The 14,839-nt window shown below is 50.6% G+C and overlaps 1 protein-coding gene across 7 annotated transcripts in view; it reads right to left on the bottom strand.

Annotated features, from left to right (window-relative positions):
- Positions 1-72: 72 nt before the first annotated feature.
- TSC1 (TSC complex subunit 1) overlaps positions 73-14,839 on the bottom strand; it is a 52,096-nt gene continuing 37,329 nt past the window's right edge. For 6 of the 7 annotated variants that reach the window (XM_065928179.1, XM_065928178.1, XM_065928183.1 and 3 more), the window contains 8 exons: positions 14,550-14,593; positions 13,800-13,966; positions 12,674-12,856; positions 11,717-11,827; positions 10,831-10,953; positions 5,951-6,138; positions 5,703-5,864; positions 73-5,373 (listed from right to left, as the gene is read on the bottom strand). In XM_065928179.1, the coding sequence (XP_065784251.1) occupies positions 4,860-5,373; positions 5,703-5,864; positions 5,951-6,138; positions 10,831-10,953; positions 11,717-11,827; positions 12,674-12,856; positions 13,800-13,966; positions 14,550-14,593 (1,492 nt within the window). In that variant the 3' untranslated portion in view covers positions 73-4,859. The remainder of the gene's footprint in view (positions 5,374-5,702; positions 5,865-5,950; positions 6,139-10,830; positions 10,954-11,716; positions 11,828-12,673; positions 12,857-13,799; positions 13,967-14,549; positions 14,594-14,839) is intronic. The other variant, XM_065928184.1, reaches the window with a different exon arrangement.

Raw genomic sequence — 14,839 nt, 5'->3', positions numbered from 1 at the left:
AGGGCCAGTTCCCACTCAGCCTGGAAGCCCCTCAGAGGCCGACATGAGCCACTTCAGGTCAACACAGCAGAGTAGTGCAAAACAATAAATTTTTATTTGTTCACAGTTAAACACAAGCAACTGCCTTGACATTTTTGAACATTCTAAGAAGGACAGCAAACCCTTTTGATTCAGATTCCCATTCACTACGATTGTACCATTTTTCTCTTGCAGTTCACATGTTTGGCATCTGATGTGGATTGTCTGACATGCTTTTAAGATCGAGATGGGAAGGTGGAACCTTTTGACAAAAAATGACTTTCTTAAATTTAGCTAAAAGCAGTCAGTCCAAAAAAAAAACCTGTTTTTCACTGATGGGGCCCCTTTAAACTGCAAGGTAGCCACCTGTGGTTGACCCATGATTGAGTTACAAAACTAGATTATGTCTTAGCGAAATCTGTTCCTCCGTAATATATTTATGGTCCATAGAAGTCTTCTGAAAAGTGACCACTGATTCTTCCTAGTGCAAAACGCCTGGCTGCCTCTTCGATAAGCCAAAGCCTGTGCTGTACCCGCCGTACCCGCCTGCACAGACACTGTATGGAGGTGGGGCAACAGGGAGGAGCTGGTCTGGAAAGCCGGCGGGGGCGTTTCCTCTAAAAGATCTATTCCAAGTTCAACTAGTCTACTTATCCCCAAGGATGGACAGTTTGGTGGCACTGGGATGGAAGGGGAAGAGAAAGCTGCTCTGCCTTCATGAACTCGTTTCAAGGCCAAAAGCCATCGCGGGCACAGACGCTCAACTATCCCCAGCAGGCTCCCCTCGTAGCTGCTACAGCCATTCATTCCCCTCTCAGGTCTGCGCGTACGGACTGCAGGACTGTATGGAGAAGACGGAAAGGCGGCTCCCCCTGCCCACCCCCACCTGGGGGAACGAGCCGCGTGGGGGCTGGGCCACAGCAGCAGCCCGGGGACCAGGCTAGAGAACAGCTTAATCAAGTGCCACCGAATCCTCTGCCACTGTCTGGGGGAGGGGGCGGGTGGGGGCACTTGTCAGAGAACTCTGGACGTAAACAGATACACACACACCTTCCCATGCTCACTGCTGGTCAGTTTTAAAGCACGCACCTCCAAGAGGGAAACTGCCCAGAATGAGACGTGCTGATTCGGGTCATTTCACATGAGACACACACTTCTGGGTGGGCACGGGCTGCTCCCAGGGGCCACTGAGGACAGGGCTGGCCTCTGGGAGAGCACCCGCGCAAGGTGGGCCACACCCCACAGCAGCCCCGGACTGAGTTTTCAAAGCCCTCCTTAGACCCATCCATACTTTCTACCACGTCTTATTGCTTTTGGTCAGAAAAACCGCATCTTCATGTAGTATTTGTTTACACTTGTTCCTCAGTTATTTCTTTCTGGCTTCAAGTGGTATATTCTAGTATTTGGTGAGAATTCACACTGGCTAGTCACAGCACTTTTATCATGTTCTCTACACAGAAACACTGTTTTTTTTTAATTAACTGTTAAGTGTGAACCTCTGTGGTCTCCAGAGACCCCCTCTCATCCTCATGATCATTTATCCTCTTCTGCAAAACTACTAAGAGTTTTATCTTTCTCAACCAAAACACTGGAAACTACACGCCACATGCTGTTTCAAATAGGGAATGGCGCAGCTCTGGACTTCTGTTTCCCACTGTCCTGGTTTTGCCCTGTGGGGGTGCCGACCTCTGTAACTGTCATTGGCTTCTGGGACCTCTTTTAACAGTTTTATCTTTCAAGAATAAGAGTCTGAACTATCTCTCTCGCAATACAGTACACATATTCTGGCTCACAAAGTAGCTTATCTGTCTGTTCCTCTCCACTCAGAAGAGCCTAGGAAGAACCTTCCGCAGCAGCGTATTCCTAAAAGTTAGGCAGTTTCCCCTCCTGAAAAACTGCTGACAAACCTAGGGAGGTCATGTCTTCCTACCCACCTCATACAGAGAGTCCCTGCGCTCATCTCCAAGGAAACCTCTGTCCCAAGAAATGATCTCCATCTCCTAACTTCGGATTTCAGTTACTTTCCTGCTATTTCTTCCAACTCCACAGTAACAAATCTCACAGACTTGTGGCAGAATCTTGCCACAAGTTATTTTTGTTTTAATTCATGAAAGTTCTGTCTTATAGAGACCCATGTGCTTCTTCACCTGTAATAGGTTCAGGAGCTCGTTTTCTCTAGAGACCATGCTGTCACCTTCCTCCCTCTCCCCGCTCCCCCACCCTCCTACCCCCGTGACTCTGTAGAGCTCTGCTCTAAGACGTTTCATGCTCCCAAGAAGCAGACCCCAGTCTTCTTAGGGTCTATGCTGACCCGGGTTAGCACCAGGTGGACATCAGGTTACAGACACCGGCCAAACAACTCTGAGGCAGGCAGGCCTGCTCCGGGCCACTGCGGTCAAGGTTAACCCTGATGCCTGTGAACGCCTCACTGCTTCATCAGTCTCAGGACAGGCTCAGCCTGGCAGCGCCAGTTTCCTGGCCTTTGCCCGGGCAGGCCCTGGGCCTAATTCTCTCTTGGGGGTTCCACTACCACTGGCCCCTTTCCACCCTCACACACACTCACTGCAGCCTAATCGACCAACCCGCTGACTCTCAGCAGGTCTATTATTTTGAAAATCAAACTTTCTTGTCATCTCAGGTCTTTTGGAAGATGAAAGCCTACGTTTTCAGGCTGGGTAACCTCCTCATGACCCCAGGCCTCCGTCCCCAACCTTGGCTGCATACAACACACAGCCTCTGAGAGCCCAGAGGAAGTCAAGTGCAGCTGCTCAGGGTCAGCCGTTCTTGGAAAGCTGAGCACAGAGACACCCCAGCTGGAGGAGTGGGCCAAGGGCCTCCTGTCTGGGCCCCAGTCCTCCCAGTCCACCACACAGCCTCCTCCTCCCCTGTATTTTTATAATCTGCCCACTAAAAAAAAATTTTTTCTTTACACTGGCCTCCTTGATTTTGCCAGTGAGGATAAAGGCTGCAAGCGCCTGGTGTCTTTGTTCTGTGGCAGGGATTCCCTGGGCTTGGGGAGGGGATGAGCATTCAGAACCAGGTTTAGCAGTTAATCTTGTAACATTTTTTTCTTTCCTGAATTTGTTCACGCCTTTCTTTCCTAAATAAAGCGGGACTAGGAAACCAGGACGCGTGCGTTTCTAAGCTCTCCTCTGCAAACAGCTGAGTTAAGACGTGAGGCATCATTAGTAATCCAGTTGGCATCCGGCGGCAGCTGCGGCCCCGGCTGGGCCGGGCTGAGCGCGCTCGGGCACGTCAGTCAGTCAAGACCAAAAACTCCGTCCCGAGGAGGTCTGCTGCCTGCATAGCCACGGGGACAAGGAGGCTGGCTCTCCAGCTCCCTTTGGTTAGGATGCTAAGAACACTTTTGCCACGCTTTAAAAAAAGAGATCGTCACCCTCATGTGCCGGAAGCGTTCACACGCACTGAAGTTCCGTACCATTACAGCGTGGTTTCCCTCTTCATGGATGAACCCTTCTACACTTTGAACTGAAAGAAGAGAGAGACGCTGCGGTTGTTGGCTCTTTCCTACCAGCCTCTCCCTGCCCAGGTCTCAGCTGGAACCACAGGCAACAATCCTTATTAGGCTTCTAGCATTTACTTCAGGAGCACTTGCTGGGTTCGGCTTCTCTGCCAGCCCCCGTCATGCTGACTGCTGTCACCTCTCCCGAGCACGTGCACCCAGGCCCTGTGGGTCCAGGACGCCAGCCTCTGTCAACCCTCGCCAGGACTCTGCTTTAATGCTCCGCCGTGACCAACTCATGCGGGGGGTGGGGGAGCAGCACCCAGCTCCCTGCAGGGTCAGCCCCTGAAGGCAGGAACTGGAGTGAGAAGCTGTCACCTGTAGAATCTACTACAGTGAGGCAACGTTCACAGCCTGAGAAATGATGGTCAGAAAACTTGGGAGAAACTCTTTGGACCTTCAGAGGCTTCCTGCAGCAGGAGGCCAGCACCGCTCCACCTGCAGGGGCGCGTCCACACGCTCAGCACTTTCCTGTTTAGGGAGCTGCGGAAGTTACTGCCCTCTCTCTTGCAGAGCCCAGGTCTGACCGCCCCCTCCCCAGCCTGTGCGCAGAACAGTACCAGCTTTCAAGCAAGCGCCACGTAAACAAGAGGTAGTGGGGCAGGGGGACAGTCTGCCCCCACGGGGAGCAGTCTCCACAGGGCCAGCTCCAGACTGTTCGAACAACAGACCTTTGTTCACACAGAACTTTCTAGGAAGCTTATCAGAACCGCCAAAAGAACTTGAGAGAATGAACCATTGTTTTTTGAGCTCTGCGGCTTTAGATGCTGGACTTTAAAACCAAAAGCAGTGACAACACCTCATGTAAAAGCTCTCACGTCAAGACACTCAGCTTTGCACGCCATGTCCTCCTGGAAAGGGGCAGGACCGGACTTACCTGTGACACCACCAGTGACCGAGGCTCACAGGGGGCCTGCCCAGTGAGCTGAGCTTCAGGAAAGGAGTGGGTGGTGTGTCAGACTCCAGGGTTCCATTTGGCCTCATATTGCACAGGTTCAAAGGACGCAACCATTTGGGGGGTCGGGTGGGAAAGGAAGGAATAAAGCTAGTGAGGAACGCACCCTGGCCCTCGGGTTAGTACACACTGCCAGGTAAATGGAAGAGAAGGTTTGGGGTGGCCGAAGGGAAAGTGAAGAGGCACTGCAATGCCAGATCCAAAAACCGTTCTGCATTCAGTCAACTGTCGAAGGACCCCCATTCCCATTTCCTCTGCGGGAGCTCGCTCCCCAAGCCCTGGCAACAGGAAAGCTCTGAATCGGGCACTCACACCTCCTGTCTAGGCCAGCGACACGCAAGTTAACACTGACGGCCAGCGTCCCTAGCTGTGCTCGAGTTGGGCCTCGTTGTAGTCCATGATGCGGAGCTGGCCCACGCTGTCCGGCTTTGGGGCAGGCGGCAGCGGGCCATCGAGGGTCGGGGGGGGCCTGGCTTCCACACCCGAGTCTTTGCCCAGCTCTGTCTTTAGGGCCTCGGAAAGGCTGCCGACAGTCAGGCCGTCCTCGTCGCACTGGCTCTCGCTCTTGTTACGAAACAGCTCTCGCGCCTTCATGCCCAGAAAGCTCTCTGAACTGGGAAGCGAGCCCACGGTTGCGGGGGTGCCGGAAGCGGGCTCGCCCACCGCCGTCTCCCACCGACTGCTGAATGGGCCCGCCCTGGGGTTGGGGGGTTTCTCTGGGGTAGAGAGCTCACTGCTGCTGCTGCCGCCGCCTCTGCTGCCACCACCGCCCCGGGCGCCGCTGGGCCTGGGGGGCTTGGTCTCACCGTTATGGCCAGGGGCCTCTTCGTTGTGCCCTGTCACCGAATCCGAGCAGCCGTCCTGACAGCAGTCAAGCCTGTGAGAAATCGAGGGAGAGGAAGAGGGTTGGTGGCTGCGGCGTCCAACCACTCCAACCCCACCAGGGAGGCGCAGGGTTACACTGCCACGTGCTCATGCCGACGGGGAGCTCTGCCGGCCGGCTCTGTGTCCTAGGACAGAGGACGCACGCACTAGAGTGCGTGAACATCAGACGGCGATCTTAAATAGAAATGCTCCCTGGGACCATCACTGAGCGACTCGGGGCCCAGGCAAGGAGCAGAGGACAGCTAGGCCCTCAGGGACGCAGCTCAGAGCTCGTAGGCTGGGACCTCCCGACATGGCCACGGCTGCCGACTCGGTTCCTACCTTTCCTCCGCTGCTTCCGCTGCTTCCGGTTTCTGTTCTTCAAGTTTTCTCAGGAGGCCATCCTTCTCCAACTTGCCGTATAAATCTAAGATCTCCAATTCGAACATCTGGGTGATCCTCTTCTGGGCCTCATACCTGCTCTCTGCAGCCTGCAGCTGTCCTCTGAAAGACAAGGACCGCCCTTCAGAGTGTAGGAGGTTCTACTGAGTAAATACATCACAGCAGAAACCTCTCCCCGTCAAAATTACCTTGCCTGGAGTTTGACATCCTCTAGATACTTTTTCTGTTCTAAAAGAAGGTGGTCTTTCTTAGCCAGATGAGATTCCAGTTCCAAAATCCGTTTCTGACAGGTATCAAGCCTCTGATTCTGCTGGAGGACATGGCTTCTGTTTTTTTCTAGCTCTTTCCGATATGCAGCCTTCATCATTTCTACTTCCTTAAAAAAAAAAAAGGAACTGGAGTTAGTACTTTTAGAAAACAAACAAGCCATATCTACTTTGAAAAATCTATGTAACAAGCACTGAGAACATCGGTATACTGCTAGTGCAAACAGAAATTAGTACAACTTTCTGGAAAGTACGTGGGCAGCAAGTATTAACCAACTAATCCTTCCCTGAAATCTAACCCTACGGAGATTATCTGAAACAGGAATAGATATTTTGGCACAAAAATAACCATCACAGGATATTTAGAAGAAAAAAAGACTAGAAGCACTGTGAAGTCTAATGGTAAGGAAACAGTTACGTAAATTAAAATACATATTCAACAAATTTTTTAAATGATATATATCAATAAAAGACTATAAAAGCCATGTGTATGGTATGGTCAATTATGTAAACATACACATTCTGACAACACACCAATGTTCAGTTACGATCTCAACATGGTAGTGGTACCGAGAGATTCAATTCCTAGGCAGATTGATAAGAAGTCTGGGGTCCCCGAGGAGGAGAAAGGGGTCTGGAGTTCTTGAGGAGAGAGGGGTCTGGAATTCTCAAGGAGGAGGAAAGGACAAACTTTTTTTTCCTCTACATTCCTTAGTCTTAGTCACATAAAACATTTTTTTCTTTAAGCCTCAAACTGATGATTACACAAGAAACAGCTCAGCTGAAACTCTGCACTAGGGACTAAATAACAGCAATGTGTCCTGCTTGGGGACAGTTCTCCTTCCTGAAGACCTTCTGGCTGATCCTGGTGTTCTAGAATGTATATCATGAGAGTGCATCTGGTAGGATCTTTCTGCTGTTAAATTCTAATCCTGTTATTCTAAAATGAAAAATGTGGGAGTGGGTCTGGTAAAATGTTTACAACCTTGAGACATTCCTTTGATTTAATTTTAATAGCCAAATAAAAAAGTATGTAACTCGCTTGCTAAGACTAGCGAGGGGTGTGCTTTCCATCCTGCTTCTGATGTCTATGTCAGAAGCTTTCTTGGTCCCTCTTCATACTTTAATAAAACTCTGCTACACAAAAGCTCTTGAGTGATCAAGCCTGGTCCCTGGTCCTGAAGCTAAATCTTCTTTGGAGATCATGAATCCAACACCATTCACCGTAAGCTATCACCATGCTGTGGGTTGTTCTTTCCTGCTCCCCACTCTCTCCTAACACCGGCTAAGATCAAGCTAGCAACGCAAGGTGAATGACCAGATTTGCTCGGGCAAGGCAGCATCTGCAAACCAAACACGCACGTGAGGCCTGTCAATCGTGCCAGGAAGACAGTCTGCCTACTGACTGATGGCAACAGCAAGGGTACACTGGCACTGGGAAAAGAGGTGGAAAGGACACTTCTCTGACAAGCATGTGCTGCATTTAGGTAGTGTGTTGCTTTTTTTAAATTGTGGTAAGATAAGCTTAACATGAAATTTACATTGGGTTTTTTTTTTTTTAAAGGAGCAAGGAGATGAGCATCCCGGAAGGCACTTTTGCCTTGAAGATGACCAGCAAGTTTAACGCCTCCTCGGTCAGAAGGGGATGGAGTTAAGCTCAGGACTGGGACTGGATAATGTGGCGATTCCAGTTACGGTCAAATGGCTCCAGACTTCAGCACAGGGTAGTGAACAAACTAGCTCAGCAGGAAAGAACCTGCCTGCCTATGCAGGAGACGCAGCTCTGATCCCTCAATGGGTGGGGAAGATCCCCTGGAGAAGGAAATGGCAACCCACTCCAGTATTCTTGCCTGGGAAATTTCATGGACAGAGGAGCCTGGCGGGCTACAGTCCATGGGGTCACAAAGAGTTGGACACGACTGAGCAACTAAACAAGTGAACAAACTGAACCTGTCAAAAAAGACAGCAGTTACTTATGGAACCTCAAAGGAATGAACTTGAAACATGCATGCATGAGCACTAACCCTCGCAGCCGTGTAAGAGGGGCTACAACCAATACTTACCAGCCATTCCCCACCTGAGGCTAGATACTCATTCCTCCTCCTCAACTTGACTACACAAAAGGAAGCCCAGCTCCAGGCCAAGAGGTGAGTTCAAGGCAATAGCTGACTAGGGATGCACGCACAACATTCAGTTCAGTTTAGTCGCTCAATCATGTCTGACTGTGTGTGACCCCATGGACTGCAGCACGCCAGGCCTCCCTGTCCATCACCAACTCCCGGAGTTTACCCAAACTCATGTCCATCAGGTCAGTGATGCCATCCAACCATCTCATCCTCTGTCATCCCCTTCTCCTCCTGCCTTCAGTCTTTCCCAGCATCAGGGTCTTTTTCAATGAGTTAGTTCTTTGCATCAGGTGACCAAAGTATTGGAACTTCAGCTTCAGCATCAGCCCTTCCAATGAATATTAAGGACTGATTTCCTTTAGGACTAACCTGTTTAATCTCCTTGCTGTCTAAGGGAGTCTCAAGAATCTTCTCCAACACCGCAGTTCAAAGGCATCAACTCTTCATCACTCAGCTTTATGGTCCAACTCTCACATCCATACGTGAGTACTGGAAAATCCATAGCTTTGACTAGACGGACCTTTGTCAGCAAAGTAATGTCTGCTTTTTAATATGCCATGTTTGTCATAGCTTTTCTTCCAGGGAGCAAGTGTCTTTTAATTTCATGGCTGCAGTCATCATCTGCAGTGATTTAGAGCCCAAGAAATAAAGTCTGTCACTGTTTCTCCATCCATTTGCCATGAAGTGATGGGACGGGATGAGATGATCTTAAGTTTTTTGAATGTAAATTTTAAGCCAGCTTTTTCATTCTCCTCTTTCACCTTCATCAAGAGGCTCTTTAATTCCTCTTCGCTTTCAGCCATAAGGGTGGATTCATCTGCATATCTGAGGTTACTGATATTTCTCCCTGCTATCTTGATTCCAGCTTGTGCTTCATCCAGTCCGCAATTTTGCCTGACATACTCTGCACGTAAGTTAAATAAGCAGGGTGACAATGTACAGCCTTGACGTACTCCCTTTCTCAATTTGGAACCAATCTGTGGTTCCATGTCTGGTTCTAACTGTTGCTTCTTGACCTGCGTACAGATTTCTCAGGAGGCAGCTAAGGTAGTCTGGTATTCCCATCTAAGAATTTTGCAGTTTGTTGTGATCCACACAGTCAAAGGCTTTAGCGTAGTCAATGTAGCAGATGTCTTTTGGAATTCTCTTGCTTTTTCTATGATCCAACAAATGTTGGCAATTTGATCTCTGGATTTTCTGCCATTTCTAAATCCAGCTTGAACATCTGGAAGTTTTCAGTTCACATACTACTGAAGCCTGGCTTGGAGAATTTTGAGCATTACTGGACACAGAACATAACCTTGGCCATTAAGCAGGGTGGGAGGTTGGGTGGGACCGGTTTCCTGGATGAGAGGCCTGCAGGCAGTGGTGTTCTCCTCTTCCTTGGGACATCATGACATCTCCCTGTGACAGTATTAACTGGGGCACACACCTTGCAACCAGGAGCACAGGTTGACGGGATACGGTTGGGTGGCGCGAGAGCAGAAAGAACCGGGCTCCTTGATGCTGTCCCTCCACAACTGGCCCTACCAGCCCGGACCTCACCTGCTCCGGGCTGCTGGTCCAGCTAAACGATGACCCTCTTCACAGTTAGGCCAGTGAGGCCTTTTTCTGTTACAACTCAGTGTCACCAGGCCCCTTTTATGAACTGAGGTCAGGGGGCCTACTCGAGGTCCCAAGAGTTCAAGTGTTCCAACTGGAAGACAGCACCGCAGAGGCCAACCCAGCCACACTTCCCTCAGGAGATGTTAGTGCATTTAAGTCAGCTTTATCAGATGTCTTCTAGTCCCTCAGGCCTGTTTCCCCTTCTTTCTTCCTCCAAGGCCATTATACTTTCAAAATAAGTGAGAGCTGGTTTCTAGAGACACTTACACATTTAACATTTAAGCGAGACTGAATTTGAGTTGAAAGAAGCTGAGAAATAAGGAGTAACTCCTACGAAAATTACATCTCTCTGGTTCTAAGACTATTCCCTTTATTTGGCAAAAAAAAAAAAAAGAAAAAAAAAGGTTTACAAAGCACAAGCCCAAGAAACCTCAGAGAATGCCCGTGTGTGATGGAGAAGTTACTGACAGAAAGCATCTAAGCATTTACTCCTGAAATTCCATCCCAACTCACTCACTGATGTTACCCTAGGCTAGCTATAAAGTGACATCAAACTTCTGCCTCAACACCACTGGTGAGGCCCTAATTAATGGGAGATCATCCCGACGCTGGCCTGGTTGCCAGGACTGAACCACCATCTGCTGAAATTAAATTCAGCATCATGAAGGAGAGAGAAGTATCTATATCAGTATAAACCCACATCCCTGAGAGCGCTACACTAAACAGAACTGGCTTCCCCAAGCTATTTCATCGTCTGTCTGTCTCTGTTTCAAGAGAGCACACATGGGTAAGAGAAGGAACACAGCTTCATCACCTACTCTGTCCCAATTACCATCAGGTGCTTTTACCTGTGCCTGACTTAATTTTGAAGCGGCCCACTGGGGGAAACAAGCTCATGTGACAACTGAAAGGAGCCTGTGTTGCCAGGCCAGGGAGAGGTGGAAACAACCCTAGGGCTGCCAGACACTTTGTAGGAAATTGCTCATAAGCCGTTCTCTAGCCTGTGCCACAGACACACGGCCTGGGTCGTAAGAGCATCCCAGGCAGGCTCTGGCTCCCGAACCCACTTACCTTGGTGGTGTCTGAGTGCTTGTTCTGCAGCTGTTCCAAATACAGCTCGTTGACTTCCCCAAGAACCAACAGTTGCCTGTTCAAGAACTCCATCTGCTGTTGGACCGACTCACTATTTGAGAGCTAACCAAAACAAAGAAACAAGCAAAGGGAAAGAGTTGAGGACACAAAGCCAGTAAAGGGGCAGGAAGCAGGGAAGCAGCTGGCTATTCAGGGCTGGCGCACTGTATACAGCACAGTGGCCAGTAGGGATGGCCAAGGGCAACAAAGATGGACAGAAATGCACTTCAAAACTGTTCGTCTGCAAAGGGGAAGAGGTGCAAATGCTCCATGTCAAAACTGGCACCTACAGGACACCTGCAGGAGATGGGTACATATACAACCCCACAGCAGGGATGTCAGGCTCAGGGGAATAAAGTCTCAGGGAAATCCCACCAGTTCTTTTTCTAACTTATTTTTATTTTTTGGTCACAATGCCCAGCATTCAGGATCTTAGTTCCCTGACCAGGGGTTGAACCCAACCCCTGCAGTGGAAGCACAGAGTCTTAACCAGTGGACTGGAAGGAAGTCCCCCCACTGGTTCCTGAATAAGCAATTTATAGAGAGTGCGATGACTCCCAGAGAGGAAAAGATCGTGGATCAAAAAGCTGAATGAACTCTTCCCGTTTACGTGAGCAAGTATCGAGAAGTTCCTGGAGCTCAGGCTGGGCGGCTCCCTGCTGCAGGGCTGTCCGCACACCGTCTGACATTTAGGGGTACCCTGCCTGCCCGCTCCATGTCAGCAGCATCAGAGATGTCAACCACAAATGTCTGCAGACACTGCGCGCGCCCTCTGGGGGCGGGATGCACAGGTGGCGCACGCCGCCTGGGGGAGGACGACCCTCACCTTCTGGGACACCTGGCTGAGCAGCAGCTCGGTGTGGCACACCCTGCTGTTGGCCTTCTTCAGCTCCACGCGCAGCTCCGCGATCATGTTCCTGCAGTCCTCCAGCTTCGTCTGCCAGAGACACGGGCCAGGGGGTCACGCGGAGCGGCGGCAGGTCGGGCCACGGGGCGCCCGGCCCTCAGCCCACAGTCCACGGAGAGCTGGGAAAGCCTCAGGCCTTACTGCTCTACTATTCCTGGGCCATCACACTTAAACCTAACTTCTTAGTTTTAAAAGAGGCAGTTACAGTTTCTGAGTGATTAACAAAAGGAAATAAAACAAAAACAAAACCACCTTAAGTCTGCAGTTCCCAAACTGCGCGCTGAAGAGCCCCAGGGCTACACAGCAGGCTCACAGGGGCGCTGCGGGGCTAGTTGTAAATTTTGAGGGAGACACAGCGACATCTGTTGGTAATGATGTGAACTACTAGCTGGAGGCAGCTCAGGGCTTGAGTGCCAGCTCCTGTGTGTGCTTTTAGGTGGTTGCTGATAAACATCACCGTGAGGAAAGCAACGTGAAACAGGAATGGAGGGCGTCAGTGTCTCATGATTCCAAGGTCTGAGACTCTCTGCAGCGCAGAGAGTACACTCAGTATTCGGAAGTAGCTGTGGTTATTCAAAACTAAAATTGAAAACTGAAAAAAAAATGCATGTGTATTATTTTCAATTTTTTTTTTCTTCAAACTGCTAGGACCCCAAGCCCAAATTGTTTGGATCTCCTTAAGAAGCAGAACTTTCAGGTGTTTCTTTCAGCTGTGGAGCACCAGGAAAAAATTACTGAAATGCTAAGAGAACTGTGACCTCAGAAAGCAAGGGACCCTCTGCCCTTAAAGAGCACCCGACACAAAATCCAGCTGCAGTGACTTCAGAGATGAGCCGGGGCTTTCACGCCCCCTCTGGCCGCCTCTGTAGTCCGTACCTGTAGCTCCTGGCTCTGGTTGTAGAACTCCTCCCGGTCGTGCTGAAGCTGTCTGATCTGGCTGTGCAGCTGGGTGACCACCGTGTCTCGCTGCTCCTGAAGCTGACTGTACCTGGCTTGTTCTTTCTGCAGACTAATCTTCCATATCTGGATGTCTTTCTCTTGCAACTTCAACTGGTCTTTCTAGCAGACACCAAAGATGCCATCATTTTAGCTGCCTTCCAGCCTGGGCAGTGATGCTCAAGTTCAACGCACACTGCAGACGTTTCATCTGAACAGTCACGAGCTAACCTGAGGCTGTAACCACAGACCAGGAACCTGCCAGCTCAATGGTGTCTAACTTGACTTTTGGTCAAGGGTTTCCAAATTGCACATTAGCAAGTGTATCAGAAGTGGCTTAAAGAACTTTTCTCAGCCATCAGCCTGCTCCCAATACTTTGAGAAGTCCTAACCACCCGCACTGGACTTCTCAGGTGGCACCAGTACTGAAGAACCCAGCTGCCAAAGCAGGAGATGTAAGAGACGCAGGTTTGATCCCTGGTTTGGGAAGATCCCCTGGATCTGGGCTACAGTCCCTAGGGTTGCAAGGAGTCAGACACGACTGAAGCAACTCAGCACACAGCCACCAGTGCTGACGTGAGCAGTGGTACTGGCCAAGGTCACTAAGGTGACAGACACTGGATTCCGACCCTGCCCTGCACTGGGTCGGTGCTCTCTGCATCCCCAGTTAAGGAGGAGATGTTGCTATCACTACTCTCATTTTCCCTAACGGGTGACAGGGGCCTCCAGAGGCTCCATTACTTTCCTAAGGTAACTGGGCGGGGAGCCAAGGTCATGTCCAGCTCTGCCTGGCTTCACAACGCTTCCCCCCAGCCCCCACGAGTTATTGTCATGAGAGTTGCGTCTGGAGAGCTAGTTTTACATCTGGAGAAACAAAATCACCTTTCGCCTCTACTATCATTACCGCCGATTACAGGCCAACAAACACCAAAAATCACTTGTCCCCACCGGTGCCAAAAGCTGCAAGGGAATGCGGGGATGCAACCCTTCACGGGCTGACCCCCCAGACGCCGGTGGGCGGGACCAGACGGAGAGCCCGCCCCCCCGCCCCGCCCATGGGGCTCACCATGGCAGCGTTGTGCTCCTCCAGAGCCGCGGCCCGGATCACCTTGCGCAGGAGCCGCCTGTTGCGCAGCGCGTGCTGCTGCCGCTTGAAACGCTCGTAGAGTAACTGGTTGTGCAGTAAAAGCAACTGGTTACGGAGGGTGCGGATCTCATCTGAGGGAGGAGAGCCTGATTTTAAAGCAGAGGGAGGATGGCAGAGATGCCTTTTACATGTTGTTCAATCGAGGCCCCGCCCAGAGCTTAACGCAATTCTTGAAGGAAGAAGTCACTCGCTTTGCCAATGACCACCTGGCTCCCAGTCAGTCGCTGGGGGCTGCGAGGGCTGGGGGTGGGCAGTGCTTACTACCTATCTCCCTCTGAAAGGAACACAGAGGGAGGGGCATGAGGCAGGATGCCTGAGAGCCCTGTGTATCTCCCCACCTATCTGGAATATGATTGTACGTGTGTCTACTCAAGACTCTTTTCCATGCTTCACGGGTATCTTCCTGCTACCCCTCCCTTCACCTGGATCTTTTCTAGGGAGAAGCCTGGCATGAGGGCTGCCTTCCTGCGCTTCTGCTCTCAAGCACTGGGCTCCTTGCCACTTTTCAAAAATAGGAGATGCTGACTTTGCAACACATGAGCTACTACGCAGCCAAGCAGATAACCCAGCTGGAGCCAGGGGAAGGGGGCACCTCCTTCAAGGACAGAAAGGGCCACCAACAGGCAGGATCCCTGCCTGCTGGATTTGGAACTGAAGTAACAACTTTACCTCCGAAATGGGTCCAGTCGACAGACTTGCTGGGTAAAGACAACCTAGGAAGAAAGTTGCCAAGTAACAAAGTTACCGATCTCAGCTGGAAAAACTAGGCAGATCACTTCTCTGTGGTCACAAGCCAGAGGCATGAGACAGTTTCAAACTTGAAGTCCACCGGAGACAGAGGGGGTCAGAGCCCCCAGTAAGCATGACCACACTTCCAGAATGGAAAGACCCCTAACTCAGAGTGCTCCTCACACTGCACGCTGTGTATGCTGGGCGGCTCTTCACGGCAACGAGAGATC

The sequence above is a fragment of the Muntiacus reevesi genome, chromosome 3 (genome assembly GCF_963930625.1).
Source record: "Muntiacus reevesi chromosome 3, mMunRee1.1, whole genome shotgun sequence".
Lineage (NCBI taxonomy): Eukaryota > Metazoa > Chordata > Mammalia > Artiodactyla > Cervidae > Muntiacus > Muntiacus reevesi.
This window is presented reverse-complemented; position numbering and strand designations above follow the sequence as displayed.